This window comes from Taeniopygia guttata, chromosome 3, assembly GCF_048771995.1.
Source record: "Taeniopygia guttata chromosome 3, bTaeGut7.mat, whole genome shotgun sequence".
Taxonomy (NCBI): Eukaryota; Metazoa; Chordata; class Aves; order Passeriformes; family Estrildidae; genus Taeniopygia; species Taeniopygia guttata.
The window spans coordinates 72,671,528-72,695,235 of record NC_133027.1 but is presented as its reverse complement, the minus strand read 5'-3'; the positions used below and the strand labels follow the sequence as shown (position 1 = coordinate 72,695,235).

Here is a 23,708-nt window from a genome sequence, read left to right as displayed (position 1 = left end):
GGACCGCTGGAGACTTTTGAGTCCAACCCCATGGCAAGGCAGGGTCACCTCGAGCAGTTGACACATGAACACATCCAGGTGGGTTTTTAACGTCTCCAGACAGCAAAAACCCACTACCTCCTCGGACAGCCTGTTCCAGTGCTCTGCCATCCTCAGAGTAAAGTTCTTCCTCACACTGAGATCGAACTTCTCAGGCTTTCATTTACAGACACTGCTCCTCGCTGTCTCACAGATCACCACTGAAAAAAATCTGGCACCATCTTCTTGGCACCTGCCTTTGAGAGATTTATACGCATTAGCGAGGCCCCCTCTGTCTTCTCGGGCGCCATTTCGGCAGGCCCGGGCCCCCTCCCGTTCCTTTCCCGGGCCGGGCGGCGGCAGAGGGCGCTGGCCGGGGCGGCCGGAGGAGGCCGGCAGCCGCAGCCTTATCAGCGCACCGCAGGCCGGGCCGGGCCCGCGCGGCCGCGGCTTCCCGGCCGCCGGCCCATGGGCGGCGGCGGCGGCTCGGAGGCGCCTCCTCCTCCTCCTCCCGCCGCAGACCCGCGCGGCGGGGACCTGCGACCGCAGCAGCAGCCCGGGTGCCGCGCCGGCCGCATGGCGGGCTACGCGCCGCGCCTGCCCTGGCTGCTGCCGCTGCTGCGCCGGGCGGCGCCGCCCCCATGGGCTCGGGCGGCCGCCGCGGCCGCCGGGCTCCGCGCTCCGCCGCGCCCGCCCGGCAGGTGCGGGGCGCACCCCCTGCCGCCGCCGCCGCCGCTGCCGCCGGGCTCCCCGTCCTATCGCCGCCGCCTCCTCCCCGCCGCGGCGGCAGCGGGCGGCACCCCGCGCTCCCTGAGCACCGCGGCGGGCGCGGAGCCGCCGCGGGGGACTGCGGGCGCTCCGCCGCGCTTCGAGGCTCGGAGGCTGCTGGCCCTGGCGCACCCCGAGCGCCGGAGACTGACAGGTACCGGGGCCGCCCCGGGGCTTTGCCCGAGCGGGAGGGGGCGGCGGGCGCCCTGCCCGGAGGGGCTGCAGGGGCCGGGGTGCGCCACCGGAGCGGCCGCCGCCGGGGCGAAGGAGAAGGTCGTGCTTCCCTGGAGAACCGGCCCTGCTGGCAGCATCCCAGCGCAGCACGGAGTCTTGGAGCGAGCCTTCCATACGTGTGAAAAGCTAAAAACATACATTCTTCCCCTTCTTCTCACTTTGCCATCTCTTAATCTGTTGGTTTTTAAGGGAAGGCAAAACTTTTGGAAGTTAACAGAACTCGGTTCCGTTTGTTTAATGCCTCTGTGCGTGTTCAGCATTGGCTTCGCAATCTACCTGCAATAAATTTGGGGCCAAGACTACATGAAATTAAGTAAAAAGGGTAACCTGATGAGTTTTTTTAAAATAAATCAGAATTCTCTCCCCCAATAATTTTTTTGCTTAGAACTTTTTTAAGACGTTTTGAAATTTGTTTATTTTCTAGTGTCTATGCGGTGAAACCAAAACACCGTGGCTTAAATTACACCCTTAACATTGATGTTTTCAGCATACTATAAACAAACTTTTATTGACATTTCTTCTCATGGGTTAATATTATAATAGCTGTTGGTAAGAAAACAATGTCAAATTATTATGTGCTTTGGGTTTTCTAAGGTATCTTTATTGGCAGACAGCATGTGCACTGTCTCATGAGTGAGAGGCCTGTAGTCCTCTGTAAAAATTTAGGTAGTTCCCATAGAATGAGTAAATAGTGTTTGAGAGGAGAGGTTAGGTAGTTGTACATATAAAGAGGTGGTTTGTGGAATACAAAATACTTTGCGCAAGATTTTATTCACAGTGGATATTTACAAGTTTCATTACATGTTGGTATTATATAGCCAGCATAATTTGGGTCCAAATGAATGTTTATAGATTTTAGACTACCTGCTGGTTTTACAATGAAGTTTTAAAAGACTGTGGTTTTCCCATTTAAATTTCATCAAGTAAATAAATCAGTTATTTTAAGGCTGGCTTTTAGGACCCGAGGCTTCTAAATAACTGAAAATTTAATATAGTTCACTTTACTGGGCACTCGCTGCCAGCTTGTTTATCACAGGCAGGGTTATGATATGCTTGTTTGTAATTATGTTTTGAAATAGAGAAAAGCATCCTTAATCTGTGCAGTCTGCTGATGGTTTTATTTAAGTAATCAGCTATCACAATTACTGAAAACCAGCTACATGCAGTTTTGTCTTTTGAGATAACAAAATGGCCTGAATTAAAAGGTTTAAAAAAACCCTAACACAACAACTTGATGATATCAAGTTATGAAGATGGAAAAGATATGGAAATGTAGTAACTGCTTTTCAGTGTTCAGTTGGTCTTCACCGTGGGAGAGGAGTGAATTTATGTAGGATTCTTCTTTACTGACGCCCTTCTTAAGGGAAAAGTTGTAGTTAAGTTGCAATTAGGTGGGGTGATGGAAAAGCTGGCAGGAAAAATGCTTTTGGTCATTACAGTGCAGGGATAACAAATACGGGTAAAATACACTGTAGGTGGTTGTAGGGAAATTGCATGTACCCATTGTATCTGAAATATGTAAAAATAGTTGCATTTTGTTCTTGTTGCAGCTTTGTACTGAGAACCTAGTCCTTAAAAACCTAGTATGTCTGGGTTTGCTCCATTCAAAAAAAGAGGAAGGTTAATGGTTTCGCTATATGAAACAATGAACCAAGGGTAAAACTTGGTTTTAAAAAAAATTTAATTTCCTCTTCGAGTCCATGTAACTGTTAAGCAAATGCTGTGAGATCTCTTCAGAGGTCTACATGTGCTGTTTAGTTCTGCAGGAAGGCTGAGTTCTTTCAGATTTTCTGTGTTTTATAGAGCGGGTGGCTTGTAACATAGGAGTGTAGCAGTACCAGTGTGGAGTGCTGTGTGCCTTTTCTGTTTTCTCACATGGCATGAGTTGTGATGGTCTGTCTGCTCCTTGCAGTTGTGAGTTGAAATTCACAGTCACAGAAGGTGAAGTGGTTGCTGTGAGGACAGCAGAATACCGTGGGAGCAGAGGATGAGTTATGAGGAAGTTGAGCAAGCCTAGCTTCACCCCTCTTGGTGCACTGGGGAAGTGGAGTCAGCTGATGAGGTGCAGGTACAGAGGTGAAGGTGACCTGCTCCCCTCGTGACTGGCAGCAGAGGAGAAGGTCCCATCTTGCTCTGTGCAGGGCCTCTTCACCATCCAATGGTTCAGGAAGAAGGGGTATGCTCTGGCCCAGTCTTCCCATATGCTAGCACACAGCACCTCTTGCAGCAGGAGCTTCGGGCCCTCTGGAGGCTCGAAATATCATACTGCCCAAAAAAAGAGTATCAGTGTAATATGTTCCATGTCCAATTACTTCTACAGTGTATTTTAAATGGGACATGTGTGTTAAATTTTGTTGTTTGCAATTAAAGTGGTAAAAAGAAGCCCAAATACTATGGTGGGAATTCACTGTGTTAGTGACCATAGTTTTGCGTAGGAGTTTGATTAGGAGTTTGTAAATTCCATAATACCTTCCAGGTTTAACAAAGGAGAGAAGTAGTTGTAGGAGTTCTTTGGCCGATCTGGTGTAGTCAGGTAAGGTAAACTTGCATCTTCAGTTAAGTTCAGGTCTTGGGGAAGAGGACAGGGCCATTGTTGGAATTATTAAATCCTGCTGTGTGTGTCTGTGAGACCACAAAAATGCCTTTTCAAAATGATCCCTTTTATATCCTCCTGCCTCCTTGTTTCTCCTCGTGAGAATCTGTCTGTTGCACTTTATCCAAACCACACTTGAGGGAAACAATAGTTGTATTGAATTGTAAAGTAAGCACAAGGAACTCTGAAATTTTTAATTCCATAGCAAAGTGTGCCCTTTCCCTCTATCAAACTTTATGTGCACTGCATAAGGTTTGTTTTGTACACAGGTCTTCTTTAGAGGCATTCAAGAAATGTTATCTCAGATACTTTATTTGGTAATTTTTGGCAAGTTTGTAATAGCTGCTTTCCTACGGATTAAAATTTCAGTTAAGTCAGGAGAGCACTGCCTTATTCATAATTGGATTTTATTTTATTTTAAAATTACAACAAATTATGCACTTCGATTTTTTTGGAAGGCAATTTTTGTGGTTTTAAAATCGCAATTCCTATATGTATATATATGTAGAGGTAACTCACTGAGTGTTTTCTCATGTGTGATGCACCAATAAAATCTAAACTAGATGCTTTTTCTTGTTTCTCCCCATAGTTTTTCTTCTGATTTTGTTAATGTTTGGTATGAAACTCACAAAAGGTCCAAGCAGCCTTGCAGCTTTATCATAGAAAGTTCTTTTTTTCTGTGTAATTGGTTGTTTATTTTGAACTGGGGGTGAACTGTTAGCGAAACTACTTAAGTAAGACGTTGCAGAAACAATAGCTGCTTACCACTGTGATCAGTTAAGTGCTTAGACCTTAATTTCCTTGGAGAATGTTGTTGCTGCATTATTTGTGGATATAGAAGGAGTAATAGCTAGGTTGGTCTGACATAAAGACTGTCTTCTGTACGGGGTAAATGTGAACAAGTTAAATGCTTTACTGTTAAATGCACGTTTTAAAAAAGAAGCTGTACTTTCTCCTCTAAACCTAGAGTTATTCTGTTACTTTCTAGCATTTTGTGAACTGTATTTTTTTTCTGAGCACAGTAGCGCAGTTGTTCTTAACAATGTAATGAGGTTGGTTCTAAAAAGTTCTTGCATAATAATTGATGCAGTGCAGTTGTCATGTATGAATTTACTTTAACACAGAAAGAAAATCACCCCACTCATACCTAACCTAGAACTATACAGAACATCATTAAGTGCTCACAGTGTACTCTGGAAGAAGATTTTTGTCTTGTAGTAAGTATTTGCAGAGCTGACTCTTTGCAGAGTTGATACCTTTGCAGGTATCAGCTGATACCCAAATATATTGTGGTCCAGTGTCCACGAAAGGAAATGAACTTTATTTGACCAAAAAATGTAAAGTTTACCAGTACATCTTCCTCCCGTAAAGAACAATTGAAAAACCCAATCTTCCTGAATGTACATTATAATGTGGTAAGTTTTATTCAGCACTCCAAATGCCCTTGTGGAAAGCCAGTTGATGTTCAGCTTAAAAATTCCCCACGTATTAAATAAAACTGCACAGATAACTGGTAAAGGACAGACATTCATTGTTACTGGTAGAAGTATATTGCTCACAAATCCAAAGTTTGTTTCTGACCCTCCAGCCCTCATATTTAAATGAAACCAGTACAGGACCTAAAAGATTTCAGGAGGTAACACTCATAGCTTATGGAATAGTAAAATCTAGCTACTGAGACCTATTGCTGGGTTACTGTGCACTGCCAGATCTCATCAATACCTCATTTTTCTGTCTTTCATCCCTGATTGGCTTGGATGATCTTAATTCATCTCTGGTAAAATCCTTATGTATTTGTCTTCAAAACAGCCCCTCACCAAACAGGCTTGCAAGTATTTTGTCTTCATACACTTCTACATACTATAGTATACTTGGTGAGAAGGGTGCTCTGGTAAAAACCAGCAAAATTAGAAGTATTCACTGTCTTGGTGTTGGTTTTGTGTGTAGAAAATCAATTTATGACTCTTTGGAGTCACTTAGTCTACTTTCTGAATCGAGGTTTCTGATAGCTCTGCCTAGTTATTGCTTGTAAATGTTGTGGTTCATCAACAAGTTGGCAACCTTGTTGTCTTAGGAAGTTGCAGGTTCTCTGTCAAGAAGCAAGCCATGTCAGCCTTAACAGAGAGTGTGTTGATCTTAATAGTGATAAAGGCATCACTTTGGGCAGTAATCTGGATTTCTGTGCAAGCATAAGCAAAGTGTTTGCATAACATTTCCAAGAGGGTTACTCAGCTGCTGCTGCAGACAGCTTTCCTTGTCATTGCTCCTGTTGCCACTTTGAAGTCTCAGAAGTTCCACTGATCTGCCTCACATTTTCTTTATTGTCATCTCAGAACCTACAAAAAATTAATTAAAAAAATAAAAGAGTGTGTTTTGGGTTTTTGTTTGATGTAATTTTCTGGATAACAGAGTAAGCCATGTGAAACTAATAATATAGAGTTTACTCTGACCTTTTTTTCTATCAGCAGCAACCTTCAGTGTCACTGGAGTATCTTCATATCTGGTTGCGGAACACATTGAACTCCTCCCTTCTGCCAGTTATCACCATGACAGCTCCTTTGAAGGAGGCAATGCAATGAGTGTTTGCTGATTCCTATTTTTTCAACTAGTCAACTTTTAAAAAGAAACAAAAAAGAACAGCCGCTTGGCAACTGTGCTATTTTCTAGTTGGTCTGCTGGTATAATCAGCATCAGAGTTTAAATTAGAGAACCTTATTTTACATGTGATTTGCAATTAAATTAATAAAGATATCTATGTTGCCTACTTCAGTAGTTTTCAGTTTGCTTTAGGTACTAGTATTTGCTCTTCATTCAGTTAAGGCTATTGGAAGTAATTACAGTGAAACTTGTGCTAGTTTGAATGAAGAACTGAAGATAAATTCAAGCCACTAGACAGAAACATATGACAGGTTTAGCTATACAGTCCTCTTCCTTCTGTGAATATTTATATCTGCAGTTCATATGTACTGTTCCATCCATAACTGAGAAATTGTCTGGACTATTGGAGACTGAGCTGCCATGCAGTGCTGTGCTTATAAGCAATACTTTTGTCCATCTCCAGCTGCCTTGGAGACCAACCATCTTTTCCTGACAGGAAATAACCTGGGTTTTGTTGGATTTTTCTCTGCTGCTTCACAGCTTGAATCCACCAGTGCTGCCAGGCTGTTAATAAGGTCATTCATGTATTTTTAGGTAATAAGTAATACCCTTTTGAGATGTGCCTATGGCATAGATCAATAAGCTCACACCAGAAGTTTTTTGTTTTCTCCTCTGGTTTCTCTTATAGTTTCTATAGCTTCAAGTTAAAGATCCAAATCCTGTATCTTTTGCACACTTGCTGGTTGGACTGTAACACAAGGGAAAGACTGCAAATAAATCTTGTCTAAGAAGCACGGGCTGCAGCTATGCATTTTTTGTACTCTGAATTCTTCCTTATAAATACACGACTGTATTTACACTTCAAGCAGAAACTGCAATAAAGCTTTCCATGTGTATGTGAAGGTGGTAAGAGACATCTCTGTCAGGTGTTAGAAGTACTGCTTACAGCAGTGTGCAATAGGGAGACTGGCTGCTGTCTTCATCATAGAAGTGATACAAGAAGCTCAGTAGAATGGAACTAAACTTCAGGACTTTCAGCACAGTACATTTTTTGTCTTCAAAGACAATATTTGCTAGTAGTTTTCCAGCAATCATATGAATGGTTGCTGTAAGTGTGTGGTTGGTTCTTGGAAAATGATGCTATATAAATGTCATTGTTTGTTGTGGTTTTCATATCAAGTTTGTTCAGTTTTCAATTAAGATGTGTTTTTTTTCTAGCTCTCAGCCTTCCAAGCTTGGCTTGCCATTTTAGAATTAAACTTTGTTGTTGGCTCAAGAAATTTCTTTGCAGATTTTAGTTCAAAAGGCTAAGTTTTGGTCTAGTGTAATTTTCATACTTTGTGATACACCTTCAAAAAGCTACATAGTGTTCCATGAGTTATTCTGCTACTGGAATTGAAGAGCTCTGCTCATCAGCAATTAATCTGATCTTATCTCAATCTAATTAAGACTTACACTATTTTTCTTTTAGGCCAACAATAGTAAAGAGTAAAACAAAATGAATGTTTATAAAATTTAAGATAAAAATAAATTCTAAAATGTATCAGTTAAGAGGAAATAAAATTTGGGTGTTTGGTTGGTTGGTTGGGTGGGGTTTTTTTTGTTTTGGTTTTTTTTGTTTGGTTGGTTGGTTGGGTTTTTTTTTTTTTTCTGGTTTGTTTGGGTTTTTTTGCCCAATAGAATTGCATAGTACTCAGATCGGATCTTTACTTCAGTCCATTGTTACCTCAAAAGCAGACAACTGGAAGATGACAAGTATGAATAATAAAACCCAAACCAAACAGAAGTTGAAGGATTATGTGTGAGAATTTGGTAACTGTTAGTCGTCTCAAAGGGTGACACCTGTGAACAGTTAACCTTTTTGGATGGTGCTGTTGAAGATTAGACAAGAGAAGTGATTCCAGGACTGTGATTGTATACAAAGGCTTTTCAGAGTCTTAAAATGTGGCTTGCCTAAGTTAATTTATACAGTGGCTTAAAATATCCCTTTCAGAACTGGGTGTAAAAGACTGCTGATTATTTCAATTGGCACTTGCAAGCTTAATAGAAGTTTCAAGTGAAAAGTCATTTCATTTGTACTATTAACGATCTTGTAAGTTCAGAATAACTTTCCTTTTTCTTGTTGATTTGCAGCTGCTGTTGGCTTTCTGGCAGTTTCCAGTGTCATTACCATGTCAGCTCCTTTCTTTATGGGGAAAGTTATTGACATCATTTATACAAATCCCAGTGAGGATTTCACTGACAGCCTGACCAGCCTGTGTGCCTTGCTGAGTGGAATCTTTTTATGTGGTGGTGCTGCTAATGCTACACGTGTCTACCTCATGCAGACTGCAGGTAAAAACAGAAGCAAAAGTGGTACTGAGAGTCATCTTGTTTTTTGCAGAGTCAAGATCTTAAACAAATTCTTGGCAATGGCCAAGAGATGATTTTCGGAATTGTTACCTTTTTTGTAACCAGAGCAAGGTGAACTAATAGTGTAAAGATAAGCATGCTGGAATGATAGATCATTTTTATTTGCTGTTAGGTGAGATCTTCAAGATTTTATCTAACACATCTTACCAGACTCTCTTCCCTGTAATGTGCCTTGTTCAGTGCTGTACAATCCTGTGATTTTTGTATTGTTGGTGTCTGTGTAAAGTCTCTTGTGTCATGCTTGTCTGACTTATGTTTTTGACAGGACAAAGAATTGTGAATCGTTTGAGAGCAACCATGTTCTCCTCTATTGTGAAGCAAGAAATAGCTTTCTTTGACAAGACCAGAACAGGAGAGCTGATAAATCGCTTATCTTCAGATACAGCCCTTTTGGGCCGCTCAGTGACTGAAAACCTTTCAGATGGGCTCAGGGCAGGAGCACAAGCATCCGTGGGGGTTGGAATGATGGTATGGTGGTCTCTTACTTGCTTGACACTACTTGTAGTTTCACATTTGTTCCAGTTCTATTAGGTGAGTGTGAGTCAGTCAGTCCAGTAACAATTGTTTGTTCTTCGGTACAAGTGTATTTCATTGTTTCTCTACAACAGATGCAGAGATTATTGCAATAGGTGATGTGCCTGTAGCCAGCCAACTTGATGTTTATTCACAAGCAAAATTTGGAGGATGATGGATTGACATTAACTACTGTTTCTACCCAACGTTATCAAGCTAAATGTAGTAGGCAAATAGATTAATTCTGTTATTACTGAAGATACTAAAATCAGTGATAACATTCCCATGGTTGCAGGTAAAATACAGTATGAAGGACCTGATAGAAAATTATCATTAAAGTTGGTTGATTCTGGTTGAGCAAAGGGCACATAATATCTAATTAATGTCGAGGATTTTTACAAGTATTAGTATTCCTGCTTTAGTCTATCAGTAAAGAATATGTTTATGTAGGAGCCTTGATAATGAAGGCTTCAGTGCAGGGCATCGGTTAATATTCCTCGGTGGCCAGTTGGATTACATGAACATCTGACTTCTCTTGAGGGTGTTTTTTTTTTTGTGGCCTTAATTTTTTTATGCTTATGCATTGGTGTGGTAATTTCTGCTGTCTACTTGGAGTTAAAACAGACAGCAAATAGTCTTCTCATAAAAATAAGCATCCAATATTTTCATTATTATAAACTGTTAAGAGTTTCCACTATGAAGCTTTAAAGCTTTAATATTTTGTCACTGATAAGAATTGCTGATAAGAATGGCTTTCTGTTCTCTCTTACAAAGGGACTCTAAGGCTTTATCTTACCATAGATAAAATTAAATAACTTTATATAATATAATCTGCCCCAAAATACTGCCATGAGATAGTTGTAAGAGGAGGACTATAAAAGCTTGCCAAGGAAAGGAAGAAGATATTATTATTAAATAATTATCAAGTCTATCAATTCCGTTGATTTTGAATCTTTCTGGAGACTTTTGTTTTCACTACAGAAAGCAAGTTGAAATTACAGCACATTAGATTTACTGACAGTAAATCTTATGAAAAGAACCTCTTTAGGTGCTTTAATGATGATCATTAAAAGCAGTAAGTTTTGCAGCAATAAATTAAATGCCCTGTTCCACCCATTCGTGGGTGCTAAGGAGTACTGGTGACTCCATCTGTTTGTTCCTCAGTTACCCAGAAGTACAATATGATATTTCTCTACTCAAAGCTTCAGAGTATTACACCATCTACTCAGAGTATTACACCACCTAATAGCGACACCATTTAATAGTTATGAAAGCACTTTAGAAACTATGTAATAGCTTATGTCTTTCAGCATCCCCAAGAGATTTCCTGGTGGGCCTGTTTACTGGCAGGTTAAGGTGCTTGACTAAGACCACACAGAGAACCAGTGAGAAAGCTAGACATTAAATCCAGATGGTTTTGTTTATAGTCCTTTGTTCTAACCTCCCAAATGCTGTGGAAGAATGCATATTTTGCCTGGAAAAAAATTTAAAACATGATAAAATGGAAGCATGGCAGCACTAAATCCCTACTAGTTTTAGAAAAGTAGCAAGTGAAGTTGCACTTCAGCACTCCAGGGATTATTTTTAATCTGAATGCTAAACTCTGACAATACCTTTTTCTTCTAGTTTTTTGTTTCCCCTAGCCTTGCTGCATTTGTTCTGAGTGTTGTGCCACCCTTGGCTGTCCTGGCTGTGATTTATGGCAGATACTTGCGAAAGCTTACTAAAATGACTCAAGATTCACTTGCAGAAGCAACACAGGTAACCTTTCTAATTAACTTTGAAGTTGCTCTAATGTATTTAGGTTAATATCTCTAAAGTTACAGATCTTCTGAAGACGATTGTACTGTTAGTTCCGACACTGTAATTTTGCACCTGAGTAGTATGGCAGGTAAATGTCAGTAACACTTATTCACAGATCTCAAAAACAACCATGCTTCCTTTGTCCATAGCAATATAACACAGAGATACTAGGCCTTGAGAATTTGTAAATGTAAGAAGTTACAAGGAGCTTAGGCTTTAGCTTTGTGAGAGCAAAAAGAAAAAAAATCAGCCTATAAAGTCCTGTGGAAGTTGGTACCTGGATTTGGAAACCACTTTTCTTGGATTATGGTTTTGAGCTTGAAGCTATCAGGAGCATAGTAGATTAATGCCTCCTTTTCTAGCAAGTCCGTCCCTGAAATGCATCCCTGGCTGCTTGACCTTACTGTCAGCTCTTAAATGTTCATGGGACCTGTTTCTTAAACATTTTCCTCAAAGGCTTAGGGTGGGGAAACGTTATTATAAAGCACAGAAATATAATTAGGAAAGCTGTAGTTAAAGGAGTCACAGTTGTCAGCTGTTATAAATTTGAGATGTCCGTTGTAGAACTGTGTAAAAGGAAGATTAGCCCAATCTTTATGTTTGTCTTCCTCAGACTGTTTGTGGGAAGCTCATGCCTTTGTAAACCAGGTGTGGGACTTCATATGAACAAGCAATTGTTGTGTTCCATTCAAATTTTCAAGTTGAATGAGAGATGAAAGAAGGAGAATTATTTTTTTGTCTCATACTTTTACTTACAAAGGGTGAAACTTAGTTTTAGACCATCACAATGTCCATTAATAACTTAGTGTAATTGGTTACAATTGAGGTATTTTAGAATTAATACTTAGCTGTTTAGAAGTTAAAATACTGAGTTGAAATGAGACATTAGTAGTTGGGCTAAATTAATTCTCAGCATTGCTTAGATCAAATGAGTGGAATTGTTTTAAGTAATAACTGCAGGCTTTTTTGCATGACTTAGTACGTAACAGAATATTTCTTTTTTCCCTTTCCATGTTATTATTGCATACTGTGAATAGTAACTTCCCTATGGGTGTTGTTCACACTGAATTTTTATATTACTACTATTATTACTACTACTACTTTTTATATTTTTCTGTTTCTGCTAGCACTTAAGACAATCTTGGGGTGTTTTGTTGTTTTTTTTTTTTTTTTAACTGCCTGGGCATGCAGTTTGCTTTTAACTTAATAGAATTTTAAAAAAGGTGGTTTGGGGTGGGGAGAGGAAGGCATGAGAAATTTTCCAGTGCTATCCAAAGATATGTAGATTAGTAAAGTGATATTGGTTTAACTTTCAGATGTTCTGTAATGTGAGCATTTCAAATTGTGTGTCTCTGTGGATCTGTTTTGTGCTTTGCTTCAATGCAGTTAGCTGAAGAACGGATTGGAAACATCAGAACAGTTCGAGCTTTTGGGCAAGAAGTGACTGAAATGGAGAAGTATACAAATAAAGTTGATTATGTGCTGCAGCTGGCTAAAAAAGAGGCACTAGCTCGGGCAGGCTTCTTCGGAGCAGTAAGTGTATTTAATGAAAGTAAGCCAACCATGTTATGCAAAGTGTCAATTATTTTAAAACTCCCGATGATACTTAAAAATCTGCAAGTAAATGATTGAGAATAAATAGAATAAATTGAACATACATAAAACTGTGGGAAGACTGGACTTAAATAAGTCTAAATCGCTGTGAAACTGCATCTCAAGATAAAACTGTATGATAAAGTCACTTTAAACCTCAATTTCTGCACCACACCCCATAGCTGGAGACTGCTTATCTGAGGCCACACCTTCTATTCAAGGAATTAAACCAGTGGAAACCTTCCCCTACCCTTAGCATTTAGAGGTTTGGCTCCCCAGTGAGAGGAGTATCAATGGATAGGAAGGTGGGGAGTGCGCAGGTAGGGGAGGGAGGCTTGGATTTTTCCATAACTGTTTGTCTAATTGAATTCTAAAACTGGAACATGACTGCAGACTATCAATTCTTCCTAGGTAACAATGGTTGAGAATAATGTTTAGTGTTCCTTTCTATCATGGGGAAGAAAAATGCCAAAAATGTTGCTTGCTTTTTGAACACTTGCTGGATAGCACAGTGCCACTGGATGTCTGGCTGGCTGTTGGCTGGCTTTATGTTAGAACTGTTGAATTTACCTCCAAAAGTCTAGGTACTTGTAGTTGTGAGAGTTCTTTTCATTATAAGGAAAGTTCTGAAACAGCATTTTAGAGGATGAAATTTAAAATGTATTTGACACAATCTGCCTTTTTCATTTTTCCTTAGACTGGCCTTTCTGGGAACTTAATTGTGCTCTCAGTGTTATACAAAGGAGGATTACTAATGGGCAGTGCCTACATGACAGTTGGTGAACTCTCATCTTTCCTCATGTATGCTTTCTGGGTTGGCATAAGCATTGGAGGTATGGTACAGGAAATTAGGTTTTCTTCACTTGAAAGCATTATAGTCATTATAGGGGTGGGAGGGAAAAAGCTCTTAAAAAATCTGACTTTCTTAAAAAATGTTCTGAATGAACTTCTCAAGAAATCATAATTTTTTTTCTGAAGAGTTAATGAAAATAATAATCTGTAACTTAATATAAGGCTTCTTTTTCCCCAAAAGAAAGGTAGTTTTTTTTCAATGTGTGCATGTGATGGTATATATTACTTTAATTTGCTTTAGGTCTAAATTAAGATACTTCCTGTATTGTGTAAAGCAATAAAATATTTGGGTCTATGTTAAGCATACTTTATTTAGAAAGGCATGTAACATTTAGCTGTAATTCAGTATAGAGTGTCCTCAACTGGAAGAGTAAACAAAGCACCAGCAGAATACAGCACTCAGTGCTAACCTTCTGGTTTTCCTTACTCACTGACTGATCCCAGAAGCCCACACACTGTAATCTACTGACCCAGCAACAAGCTGTTCATCTTTTTGTCAGAGGTGTCTTCATGGCTGCATACAGGCAAAAATGAAGATAAGTTGCTCAGAAGCTTCTACAATTTACTGGAAGCATTCTTTAAAATGACCCTCTTAATTCTAATATACTAGGAGGGCAATGCAGCTTTTTCTTTTTTAAGACTAGGCCTGATACCACGGGGAGCACAAAGATGTGCTTGAGGGCAAAATTTAACAAACCTGCTTCGTTGTATATCAAAATTCCAGTGGCACCCATTCCAACTACTAGCCCCCTTTCTTTTCTGCTTAAATCATTGAAGTTTGGTCAATGGAGAGATACCTGGCACTTTGAAAACATGGGACAAGCTGATATTAAATAAATAAAGATTAGAAGCACTGCTAAAAATATCATTGAATTAACTTTCATTTGCTATAAATACATATTTTAAAATTCTAGGTCAGATTATTTAGAATGTAGTTCTGCACAGAGCTCATTCTCATGGGGATTCTGAAGTAGAGGTGTCTTGCCACAAGAGACCTGCCTTCCTAGATGCCTACAAGGCATATAGATCTTCTAAATGCTGAGTCTGCTCTGCATATGTCATCAATACATATAGGAGTTGATGCAACTGTGGAGTTCATTGCATAATCTGTGATTTTGCTCCTCTTTGTTGTAAATTTGCTGTGTTTTTCTCCCAACACAGAGCATGGGTTATGAAAAACAGAAATGTTTTCTAATTTGTATTTGCTGTCCATATTATATAATGCTTTGTTTATGAGTGGTTGTTAATTTGTAAATCTCAGTGTTTGAGTTTGAAGTTGCTCTGTGAGGCTTATGCCTTCCGCTGCCATGCCCTGCTCTAGGATGGGATTCTTCAGCTCTTTTTTCCAAGCAGACAGCTACTCACCTGACTAGTGTTGCAAACTTTCAGATAGTCCTCAGCAGCAGCATGATGAAACACCCTGCCTACACTTACAGACTTGTGACACTGAGCTGAGCTTCTTGCTCTGCAGAAATAAACCAGTAAATCCATTATATATATATTTAGATATACATATTTTTATATGCACCTTCATTTTTCTGTCCTACTGAAATAAGTCTTAAGCACTTTACAGGAATTCAAAGATCATTAAATTGGTGTCTTTCTTTTGAATGGCACACTAAAATTTAAGGAATTTGACATTTTATATCTATGTACAACTCCATTTTTAGTTCTATGTTTCATTTTTGTGTTTATGTCAGCTGGAAAGCCCTTCAGCCAAGCTACTTTCAAGATGATTCAGATATCTGCTAAGAGCTGGGACCCAGTACTATGTGCAGTCTTTAGCTTTTGCTTTCTCCAGTACTGTTTGAAGTATTCTGGCTTGGGAGACACATTTCTTTCCATTGTCCACTCTCCACACCTTCTCAAGCATCACTTCAGCCTTAGGTTTTGTTCCCTCTGTCTGCTGTGGCTGACTCAGCCAGGCTCCTCTGTATTGGTGCAAACCTATCTGAAAAAGAAGAGCATTCAGAATGCTCTGTTCTACTGAATGTTCTGGGAATATAGCTGGTTGAATGCAAAGCCATTTTCCTAAAGTTGGATGCTGTTCTTTCTGACAGGTGAATGAAAAAGGGCATACATAAGTTGAAGTGTATTAACATTTTCTTTTCTTCGGAGTGATTTGTTTTACAGATATAAAAAAGAATTGTGAATAAGGGTTATTGGCAGCTCTCAAATGAGACTAGATAGGATTTAACAAGTTTAACAGTTTGTTGGAATGAAAGATCCTCTACATATCTGATCCTTTAATGCTGCTGCTGAAAAGTATAATGCTAATTTTATCTCTTCTATGTCTTCCATTGCATATGGATGCATAATAGTGTTCTGTTTTTTGTTTAGGTCTAAGTTCCTTTTATTCTGAGCTCATGAAAGGTCTAGGTGCTGGTGGACGTCTTTGGGAACTTATTGAAAGAAAGCCCCAACTTCCATTTAATGGTGGGTTCTTGGTTTGTTACTATTTAAAGGTTGATTTTGACTTATGGGTCAGCAATACTTTAGAAGAGTGTGTGTAACTACTGACTTACATCACTTTCAAAGAAACTAAATATAGTCATAATCCTTCTGACTTTACCTAAGTACCAAACAGATGATGAAAAATTAATAAAAAATTTTAGAAGCCAAAAGTTTAGCTTAATTAATTACTTTTGGTTTAATTATTTTATATTTATTTAATTCAGAATATGATTTTAAATCATATTACTTTCTAATTTATGTGACTGAGGACGTAGTCATTTCCATCTTTTGGAATTTCTTCTTGATGTCATCACTACTTCCTCTTGATTCAGCTTTAGAGTGAAAAGAGTGGAAAGAAGAAAAAGGAGAGGAGGGAGGAGCTCTTTGAGATGGCTGTATCTCATATTTCCACTGAACGGTTTACTGTGCTTGTCTCTAATGGCTAAGAAATTATCAGAGAAGCTTTCAAAACCAGGTGGTTTTCATTAAGAGTATTGCAAGCTTAAACATTTCATACTGATCCAGTGAAAATCAGCCCGTAGTAAGACATGTTGATATGAATTCTAACTTGCAAGCACACAGTTTGAGGCCTTTCAGCAACACATGCTAAACTGAGTTTTTGAGTTGTTCTACCATAGGAATCAGGTACTGAGGTATGACTGGGGAATAAAAGGAAGTAAAGGGTAGGGCTGATAGGGGGACCTCTGTTTCTTGGAATAGTACAGATGTGCAGCTACAGCAGGTGTTGCTTTTGGAGTGATTTGCACCTTTCTCCATGCAGTAATATTACCCACATTTTTTCTTTATTTGAGGGGGCAAGATTTTGTTTTTGCAGGGCTCTGGTTGTTGCTGATGACAACAGATATCTTGGGAACAAATAAGAATATCTTTTTTCTTGTGTCTAGAACCCAACAAGAGACAAGTATGTAGCTTTTAGATATTTTTACAGTGATATATAGAGGAAGGACTTGTGGTAGCAGACTTCCTGTATTGCAGTAGATTCAGTGTTTCGGGCCATGGATAGACTGTGCAATAACTGGAACTGAGACTTAAGATAAGTGGTTACTTGCTGCTGTGGTAATAATAAAGATTATGCTGCTAACACAGGATTTAGCAAACATATTTATTTTCTGAAAAGGAGGTTTACAGGCTATTGTGGAAACATTACAATGTGTATGTCCATCAGTTAAAGTCAAGGAAATAATCTGGAATTGTATGCTCTTGCCTTTTCCATTCCAATGCTACTATCATCAAAATGAAAGCCTGGAGAAGAAATGGAAACCTGGAAAAAAAACGAAAACAGCAGAACTAGCGAAATCTTGATTGCTAGTTATGGGTATCTTTGTTTCCTACCCACAGTTACTGTTTAAACTGACATAGGCATGTGCTACCCTATGCTGTGCCTGGTTGGGAGTTAATTGTGTGCTGCATCTGAAAAGAGTTAAGGGTTTGAGCTGTGCTTCTCCAGCACAAACAAACATGCCTCGGGTATTGCTCTGGTATTGCCAGTTTTTACAAAGTTGGTGGGAACTTCATATTTTGGGAAAGCAGCCCCACTGTCCAATTAATTTACTTTGTATGGATACGTGTCACTGGGTTCTAAAAGGGCTTGAAGAAATTTTGTTTCTTTGTCTTAAATATTCATAAGGTTTGTCTAGTAATGATATTAAGATACTTGTTTAAGTCAAATGCTGTGTTCCAGAAATAAGCTGGTTGTATTTAACTTTGGTAGTTGTTAATTCATCGTGGTTTCATTCATGGAAAATTTCGCTAACTGAAATTTTCATTTCAGTGAACTGTTGCCCAAGAGTTAGCCCTCTGATTGGTATTTGAATTTATTAAATATGCTTTCCACTGAAAAAAGAAAATAAAACAAAAAATTGTCTGTTAGTGCAACAAACCTAGCAGCAGCTTTATTTCAGTGACAGGAACTGCTCGAACTGCTCTTGTTCAGAGGAGGGTGATGCAGGTGACTTTTGTGGCTTGGTGAAAGGGCAATAAATGATTTGCAATGTTTGTCTTTTTGTGTTCTGTGGTAACTGGACTTTGGCCTTCACCAATGCTTTTTTATTTAATTGCTCCTAATTTACAAAGCTTTCATTGTTTATAGTATGTTCACTAATTCCGATCATTCTATGAGAAGTGATTGTTGTTAGTGGTTAGGTATTAGCAAGATGCAAATTCTCCCTCTTGCTGTAGGTAGCCTACAGGTTCTGTGCTGGTGAGGCACCTGAAATTACATTCAGGAATGATTGGTATACCACACTGATTCTCTCATGGCTGAAATATAACCACTGTGGTCCTGAATTGTGGCTTGCAGTTATCCATAGATTGAATGTGTAGATAGATACTTCTATTGAGTGTCTGTAAAGCAAGTTCTAGGAGGGCTGAGCTGATTTTTGTTTCTGTTCACATTTCTGTATTTTATTTTTTGTTACATAGAGGGAATCACATTAGGCAAAGACGTATTCAGAGGTGCTTTGGAATTCAAAAATGTTGAATTTGCCTATCCAACACGTCCAGAAGTATCAATTTTCAAAGATTTCAGCCTTTCCATTCCAGCTGGCTCTGTTATGGCTCTTGTTGGCCCAAGTGGTACAGGGAAATCGACGATTGTATCCCTTCTGCTGCGGCTGTATGATCCAATCTCAGGTATGGTTTGTGTATAGCTCTCATTTGCAACAATTAATGCTTTGCATCTCAGAAAACCTTATAAACAGTTGGGGTTCCTGTGCTTGTGGTCCATGTCTCCTTCTGGACTGTATGGTTACCTTGTGGTGGTACCTGCATAGCTTTGCATTTCTGATCCACCACTACAGTGTGTGATTCCCCAGGGGTTGTCGTTCTCAGCTGTTCCTTCAGACTCTGTCAGTACATGTCAAACACACTTGACTTCACTGTTTCCTAATTTAAGGTACTATCACTGTCGATGGCTTCGATATCCGTCAATTAAATCCACTGTGGTTCAGGACAAAGATTGGAACAGTAAGTCAGGTAAGAAAGAAAAAAAACCCAAGGGGATGAAATAATTTTGTGATCATCTAGCTTTCCCTCATTTTCCTTCTTTTTAAAAAGACATAATTTTGCTTCTCAGTGAAATCCTTCCATCTCACCATAAGTGCTGTTGCACATGCTTTGTTCTAAAAATAACTATTTAGAGCTAGTTCCAGTATTCTGTAGTCTGTTTTTATATAATCACAGAGATACAAAATGTTAGTTTGGAAGAAAAGTGTGCATATGGAGACTGGAAGGTAAATTGCTGCGAATTGTGTAGGTATGATCAACCTAATGCTTGCTATAATTTGTTGAAGAAAGTTACAAAATTCTTAACACTTAATTACCTTTTGTATTGATAGAAGTCACACAATCATATTTTACACAGCCATTAAAAAAACTGACCTTCTGTGCTATGAGTAGTTTCCAGGAAATCATAATTTCAATTAGGAAAGCATGAAAATACAGCACAGTTTGCACGCACTTAGTTTTATAGTGTCACCTTCCTAGCAACCTCTATACTCTGGAAGTCAATAGTGTCTTAAAAATAAGCTATTTCATCAATTAAAATGTTCATTCCCTTGTCTCCCCAGATACTTCACAGTATAATTATCTTTTAGGCTGATGTTCTGGTTAATGTTCTGTCTTAAAATAAGAGTAACTGAGTATTTGGTGCATTTCAAAACAACTTCTTTACGTAATAATGCCACCAAAAGCTTTTGTGCAGAAATTATTTCCCTGTTGGCACATTAGCACTTTTCTCTTTGAAAGAATCTATTCCATTTAAATTGCCAGTAGGACGTCAATACGTATTCAAAGAACATTACTTTTAAACAGAGCTCACTTACCTTGTTTCAGACATTTTCCCATTGTACATCACTTGTCCTATCTCACAGTTCTCTATTACAAGCTTGAATATAAATTAAATGCCATAAAATCTGTGTAGAGATTAAGACAAGAATCATCACTGTTGCAAATCATAGAATAGTTTGGGTTGGAAGGGACCTTTAAATGTCATCTAATCCAATCCCCCTGCTTTGAGGAGGGACATCTTCAACTAGATGTGGTTGCTCAGAGCCCCATCCGTGAATGAGCCTAAGTTAGAATGTTTCCGAGGATGGGCATCCACCATCTCTGGGAAACCTCTTCTGGTGTTTCACCATGTGCATTATAAAAAAAGTCTTCCTTATATCTAATCTAAACCGACCCTCCTTTAGTTTAAAACCAGCATCCCTTTTCTTATGACAATAGACCCTACTAAAAAGTCTGTTTCCATCTTTCTAGAGCTCCCCTTTAAGTCCTGAAACACCACCATCAGGTCTCTCTGGAGCCTTTTCTTCTCCAGGCTGAACAGCCCCATCTCTCTCAGCCTCCCCTCACAGGACAGGTGCTCCATCCCTTCCATTATGATGATATGTGGCAAAGGAAGGGCCTTTGATGTTTGAATGTATAGCTCTTCCTAAACTCTTCCTAAAATACTAGGAATTGAGAGTTATATTTTGTCAGTTAAAAAAAGTAACCTAATTTTGAATTGTTTTTCACTGTCCATTTTGGTGTTAGGGGAGGAGGTTTTTTTATTGGTCTTTAATTCAATTAACTCTAGCTTACATATTATTTTAATGGATATTCTAAGTGGGATATATGTTATCTGACATACTAGATAACACATGCATACAATTACAGAGCTACCATATTAGTTATGTGTTTGCATTTGTCAGGAACCAATTCTCTTCTCCTGTTCTATTGCTGAAAATATTGCCTATGGTGCAGAGGATCCTTCTACTGTGACTGCAGAGGAGATTCAGAAAGTTGCTGAAATAGCTAATGCTGCTAGTTTTATCAGAGATTTTCCAAAAGGGTTTGACACTGTAGTTGGAGAAAAAGGCATTTTGCTTTCAGGTACGTTTTTATGTTGCTTATTTTAAAAATCTTGATGCTATTGAGTGATGTAAAAATTCCGTCATTTTTTGTTACCACTTTTTTCTCCAAGCTGTAACCTGCCATGAGTATTTAGAGAATCCACCCCTCACCTCCATTCCCCACTAAAGTATATGGGCCTAATTCTGCTCAGCCCAGGCATTCAGTTAAAATTACCTGATATCTGTTTTCCTATTTCAGTTTACTGATTATTTTTCCCCAGGTGGACAGAAGCAACGAATTGCAATTGCTCGAGCTCTGCTCAAGGTAAGCCAGCCCCCAAACAAATATTTAAATACTTCTTGGAGGGAGGCAGGAAGGATTAACAAGGAGGAGGTATTTCAATGGGAGAGGTAGAAAAATATTTTAAAAATGTAAAACTGTGTCTTTTATGTTAATGAAGTTTGAAAGGGCTGAGTGGCTTAACTAATGACAGCTTACTTAATGTCAGTGCTTCTCCCTATCTTTCAGCCATGTTTCTTGATAGTTCTTTCCAAGACTGATGTTAAATCATTGTATAATGGCCCACTTCCATAAGATGAGGTCAAGGATGAAGGAAGACTTTAAGAATGTGGTACTATTAAAGCATATATGACGTCTGTGTTCAGAGCTCTATCATTCATGTGCTAATTTATCTGGGTTGCAGTTCACTAGGAATTCAGTTGCCTTGTCTTAGCTTTGAGGGGAAGTGGCCTGGATTTGGAACAAGGTGATATTTCAGGCACAGTGTAGTGTCATATTTTTCTTATGGGTATGGGTCTAGCTCCAGGGCAGGCTCTGTGCTGCACAATTTGAGGGGGCTTCTGAGGATCAGAACAACAGAGAGGTTGATTCAGGGACAGCCGTGGGACCTTGCAGGGAGGCAATTTGGTGCTGATGCTCAGCTGGAAGTTTTGATTCTTGCTGAACACAGTTTACATTCATGTTAAGCAACTGAGGTGTCTGTAACATCTTGGCATGCTCAGTTCTGCTAGATTAATAGGAATTTCATGATACCTGTTGTTTTTACCACAAATGCTGAAAAGCTGATTGTATTTCAAGCCATGCATTTTATATGGTTGATGGGATTAAAGACTTAATTTTGTGGAAACAAAAAAGTAAAAAAATAAATGAGTAGTTGATATACTGGGATATCTGGGGGTGCAGTGGAGTCCTGTCTGTCCCAGATAAAGTTTAAAGCTTTTAATCTCAACTTTATCAATGAAGTTTGGGTTATTTTCTGTAATTCAGTAGTGAATTCTTCCAAGGGATGTGAGTGCTGGCAATTTTTTTTTTTTTTTAATAATCTAACTGGGAGAAGTTCTTAAATGCTAGTTCTTAAGTACTATGTGTTTACCTGTGAGTGAAATACTGCTTGTTCGTAGGGCTTTGTTACTTTCAGTTACTAAGACAGTTTTATGTAGCAGACTGCAAGCAGAGGGTAGCTGAGCCTCTGTGAAAGAGCCACATCAGGACATAGAACTTTTGACCACAATGCTGCCAAGAATGCAATAGAAATAATCTCCCCCTCTTTAGTTTGTATCTTTCAAATGGTTATCTCAGAATAGTATTCTGCTATTTTAGTTTGGAAAATTTGAAATTTGAGACGTGTTGTTTGTTTTGTCCTCTTAGCATTTAGATTTCTTAGAAGTAATGCTTTGAATGATGCTCAGTTCTTTTGATGAAGTAGGTACTCCTAATTGGACTTTTAAGCTGTATGAATCCCGTTCTCTATTTATATGAATATTCAGATCTTGTTTAATTGTTATTATAACCAATTTAACTTTTTTTTTTAGAATCCTAAAATTCTTCTGTTAGATGAAGCAACAAGGTAAGAAGAAAAGAAATAGAAACTTAGAAATTATGTACCTATAAAACTCAGATTTGGGAACTCGCTCTCTTTCACTCTCTTTCTCTCTCTCCATATCATTATACATTATCTAGATTGATGCAAACCAGAAAGGATAGCTGGTGCATTGTGATTTTTCATTGAGTTAAATTCATACTATGTAACATGATTTTGAAACATCTACTTAAGGCTGTTGGTTTTGTAGTTTAAGCTTAGATCCTAGTGTAAAAGACCTAGGCTTATTGTGCAGTGCAACTGATTTTTTTCCACTGACTTACTTTGGTGTTATTTTCCAATGCTTATTTTTGCATTTGAGACTATGTCATGCCTGTAACTTGGATGTGAGCACTGAGCATGTTCATTAAACTTTCCTGCAGTTTCAGTGGTTCATCATCACCACAAATAGAGAGGGTTTGCAGTTTTGGAAAAATAAGCCTCACGCGTACAAAACCAACCTGCCTTACAATAACAAATATCCTTCCCTCTCCCATCCCCTCCCGTTTGTCACTAGTGCTTTGGATGCTGAAAATGAGTATCTAGTGCAAGAGGCTCTGGACCGGCTGATGGAAGGGAGGACAGTCCTAATTATTGCTCATCGTCTGTCTACTATTCAAAATGCAGATTCTGTTGCAGTCCTTGGCCAGGGTAAAATTCTTGAATGTGGGAAACATGAGGAACTACTTGCAAATCCAAATGGACTTTTCAGGAAACTGATGCAGAAACAAGCTTTTCTTCAGAATAATGATACTTTTGCATTAGATTTACAATCCAGAGAAAATGATATATTAAAAGAAAACGTATGAAACAATGTATGAATAATTACAAACTTCAAAGACTATAACTTATGTTTCAGTTATGTAAATGTTATATTTTTCCAAAATGTACAAAATATTATTTTGAAACTTAAATGTGTTTAAACTTTTTATTGAAAGCTTTTTAGTAACTATTGTAACTTTTAAAAATGTCTGTCACACTGAAACCATTTCAGGGCATAGATTTTTCTGCTTGTGTTACTTTGAAACTGTCTAGAATCTTGTTTGCTGTAATGCACTGTATGAAGATGTGCTCCATTCTCAAGTAAGTTCAGTATTTTAAAGGTAATTAAATTACAGTCTTATCATTTTCATATAA

At 38.7% G+C, this 23,708-nt stretch overlaps 1 protein-coding gene across 1 annotated transcript; it reads left to right on the top strand.

Moving 5' to 3' along the window:
* The first annotated feature begins 402 nt into the window (after positions 1-402).
* On the top strand, positions 403-23,708 carry ABCB10 (ATP binding cassette subfamily B member 10). Its single transcript, XM_030268301.4, has 13 exons — positions 403-940; positions 8,345-8,545; positions 8,889-9,091; positions 10,763-10,897; positions 12,326-12,472; positions 13,230-13,365; positions 15,725-15,820; positions 18,281-18,490; positions 18,753-18,832; positions 20,551-20,731; positions 20,973-21,016; positions 22,525-22,559; positions 23,089-23,708. The coding sequence occupies exons 1-13, from the start codon at positions 487-489 to the stop codon at positions 23,378-23,380; spliced, it is 2,214 nt and encodes a 737-aa protein (XP_030124161.4). The 5' UTR covers positions 403-486; the 3' UTR covers positions 23,381-23,708.